Raw genomic sequence first — 3,479 nt, 5'->3', positions numbered from 1 at the left:
CAGTAATTGTAGTTCTATAAAATTCTGTAGTTTATTTAGAAAGAGTAGTACTGTATTTAGTTTATTTAGACATATATACAGTAATTGTATCTATAAAATTCTGTAGTTTATTTAGAAATGAGATAATTTTAAGTTTTGTAGCTAATGTTTCATGAGTTGCATGACCCAGTGTTTAAGGTGCAGAAGCTGTCACCAACACAACAACCACACCCTAAGTTAACGAGCTGCATGACCCAGTGTTTAAGGTGTAGAAGCTGTCACCAACACAACAACCACACCCTAAGTTAATGAGCTGTATGACCCAGTGTTTAAGGTGTAGAAGCTGTCACCAACACAACAACCACACCCTGAGTTAACGAGCTGCATGACCCAGTGTCAAGGAATAGTCCGAGAAGACCGGACAACTCGCCAACTGCACTGGCTAACCATTACCCCGGAACACGATCCACAAATCCATTAACATCCAGGTCCCCAATTACTGCTGGGTAGACAGAGGCAAATGGCGTAAAGAAACTTACCCATAGTTTCACCCTGCCCGGGGATCGAACCCTGGTCCACTTGCTTGGGAGTCGAGCATGCTGACCATATACACAGGCTCTGATACATACACTCTTTCTCTCCACACACATAAGTACACACACTTGCACGCACATACTGTACACACACTATAAGCATACACATTCTCTCTCTCTCTCTCTCAAAACACAATTCTTTACAAGGTAATTAAAATAATGTTTAGTACATATTTTTATTACACACAGACTAAATGGCTAACCTAACCTAACTAACTCACAATCTAGTTAATGGTATAATTTGGTTGCATTTATCATCCCAAGAGTAAGAGCATGGTTGATATTGGTATAATTACTACAGGGATAATCATACCATGCATCTGTACTAGCCAAACTAGCCACGGCCTTGGCTAGTAGAGATCGAGGGTCATCTAGTAGCTGTAAGCTTGCTAGTAGGGAGTATATTACCTGGAAAAAATAGATCGATTTGTGTTAGTTGATATTGTGAAAGGTTGTGTAAGGTTAGGTTAGGTTGTGTAGGGTTGTAAAAATATTGTATGGGTTTTTTGAAAGGTTGTGAAAGTTGTATTAACTTGTATAATGTTGTATTTTATTGTATTAGACTACATAAGGTATTCATATTATACACAACTTAATATATACATAGTAAACAATGCTGTAGAATTCATTGTATACATATAGAAGTGTATATACATAGTGTGTATATCTTTATTAAGCACAGTATTACATAGAAGTTGTATAGAATGGTCAGTCATACATGTATACATAAGTGTGTAGAGATGAGGTATATGTGGGTCAGTGTATACATGTATTTAGGACATAAAATGATACATAAAACTCCATTTGAGAAAACTTCCATTGGACAAAACTTCATTGGACAGAACCCCATTGGACAAAACTCCATTGGACAAAACCTCCCTTGTACCTACCAAATATTTTCTGTCTACGTGTCTGAAGAAGGTAGCGTCAGCACCGTGCAGGAGGAGGATGCCTTCAGAGACACAGTCAGGGCAGGGTGGTGCCTCCGTGAAGCAAGATGAAGGGAGGAAGTTCCAGCGGGCGGTGACCTCCTGTAGTAGGTGAGGTTTGTTGGCCAGGTAGTGGTTGACGGCGTCTTGGTCGTGCCGAGGGGCGGGAACGAACGATCCCTCCTTCAGGATGGCGCTGCCTAGACCACCTCCGGGTAACCGTCTCAGCCGGGTCAGGTTGACGGCCATTACTCCGGTGTTGAGTCCGACCCGACCCGCCGATGGATATTTGGGTTCCTCGACCAGATACTGTGGCTCGGGGGCCAGAGCCACCACCTGCTGGTCATCCATGGATCTCAAGAGCCACGACAGCTGTTCTGCAGGTCCTAGGAACACCAGATCAGTATCCACATACACCACAGCGTCCTCCTGGGGTAGCGCTTCAGCCAGGAACTGTTTGGCCCACACACACGTTCTCCAATGATCCTTCAAATTCCCATATCCGCTTGGAAGCCAGACGTCCCTATACTGCAGCAGTAGTCGCCTTCTGTGCCTGCTAGGGAAGGCATCCATGATCTTGACCACCTTCAGGTAGGTATCGAACGTATCTGTCAACACTATAACCCTCCAGTGGGAACAGCTACTGAAGTACAACAGTGTCTTAAGTAAGGTAGTCACTTGTTCTGCCTGCCTCTCCCATGACCCACGTAGCATCTCGGACCCTACCCCACTCAGAGCCAGTTCCATAGGCCTACCATCACTACCATTAACCCCCTTTCCATCACATACTACCATAACTAGAGGTACTTCCATTGTACACCCGTCAGGAGCAACCTTACTCATAGCCATTTCCATAGGCCTACCATTACTACCACTTCCCATTGAACACTCATTTACCATACCCCCTCTACCATGTTTCTCTACCATAATGGGAGTTTTATTATATATACCAGCAGATATAAATAAATTAAACACACACAAAGGAATTATTATGGAAATCGTCAGGAAACCAGAATGGAGGCGTTTGGACATTGTGAACAAATTACAATTTATACTGAACAATGAACAGCAATTTGTGAACTTTTTGTCTTGTTCAATTCATTATCTTCTCTTTATTATTCACTATTTTATTCATTCTTTATGCCTCTATTTTCACTATATTAATCCAGTCTTTTTCCACCAAATAAAATCAGTCTTTTCCACCTGTGAATATAATTTGCATATATTAATTACTGTGCTAATTAACATACATACTAGAGTTAATAATGACTCAGAAATGTTAATTAACTCTAATGTAACTTAACCACACCTTAACCTAACCAAGATATAGACAGAACTGAATTACTCTGAATAAAATCATTTCTTTCCTTGTTCCTCTATGACAAAAACCAACATAACAAGGGGAAAAAAATTAACAAAATTCCCCAAAGTTAATATTTTAAGGTTAATTTAGATTAGGTTAAGTTAAGTTAGGTGTTAATGATATCTTAGTTCATCCTAGATATTAAAAAAATCTAAGGGAAAAAATCTTGGTTAGTTTTCCTGATATTAGAATTTTTGTCATTTTTTCCTTATTTTGTTTTAGTGAATAAGGAAAGATTAATATTATTTAGTGTTAAATGATCATACTTAAAGGGTTAAATTAGTACTCAAGGAGGATTAAATAGTACTTAGGGGGTTAAAATGGTACTCAAGGGGTTAAACATGTACTCTATTCAAACACCAAGTCCATTCATCACTACTGCAGCAACAACACACACACACACACACACAGACACACACAGGTACACCCCACACACACCACACACCCACACACACACACACACACACCCCACACACACACCCCACACACCCCACACCCCCACACACCCCACACACACACACACACACACCCCACCCCACACACACCCACACAGAACACACACACACACCCCACACACACCCCACACACACCCCACACACACACCCCCACACCCCA

The 3,479-nt window shown here is 41.2% G+C and overlaps 1 protein-coding gene across 1 annotated transcript; it reads right to left on the bottom strand.

Moving 5' to 3' along the window:
* Positions 1-648: 648 nt before the first annotated feature.
* On the bottom strand, positions 649-2,822 carry LOC121857377 (glucoside xylosyltransferase 1-like). Its single transcript, XM_042353384.1, has 2 exons — positions 1,463-2,822; positions 649-980 (listed from the first exon to the last, which is right to left on the bottom strand). Exons 1-2 carry the CDS (start codon positions 2,531-2,533, stop codon positions 801-803), a joined length of 1,251 nt encoding a protein of 416 aa, XP_042209318.1. The 5' UTR covers positions 2,534-2,822; the 3' UTR covers positions 649-800.
* Positions 2,823-3,479: the final 657 nt, after the last annotated feature.

This window comes from Homarus americanus, unplaced genomic scaffold (assembly GCF_018991925.1).
Source record: "Homarus americanus isolate GMGI-L3 unplaced genomic scaffold, GMGI_Hamer_2.0 scaffold7481, whole genome shotgun sequence".
Taxonomy (NCBI): domain Eukaryota; kingdom Metazoa; phylum Arthropoda; class Malacostraca; order Decapoda; family Nephropidae; genus Homarus; species Homarus americanus.
The sequence above is the reverse complement of the archived record's forward strand: the minus strand, read 5'-3'. Positions and strand labels throughout refer to the sequence as shown.

What these genes read in the sequence shown, in the direction of transcription:
- LOC121857377 (XM_042353384.1), bottom strand. Translation starts at nt 2,533, where the DNA reads ATGTCCAAACGCCTCCATTCTGGTTTCCTGACGATTTCCATAATAATT. An exon ending in ACGTAGACAGAAAATATTTG is followed by an intron (nt 981 to 1,462) that starts GTAGGTACAAGG and finishes TATTTTTTCCAG; the next exon opens with GTAATATACTCCCTACTAGC.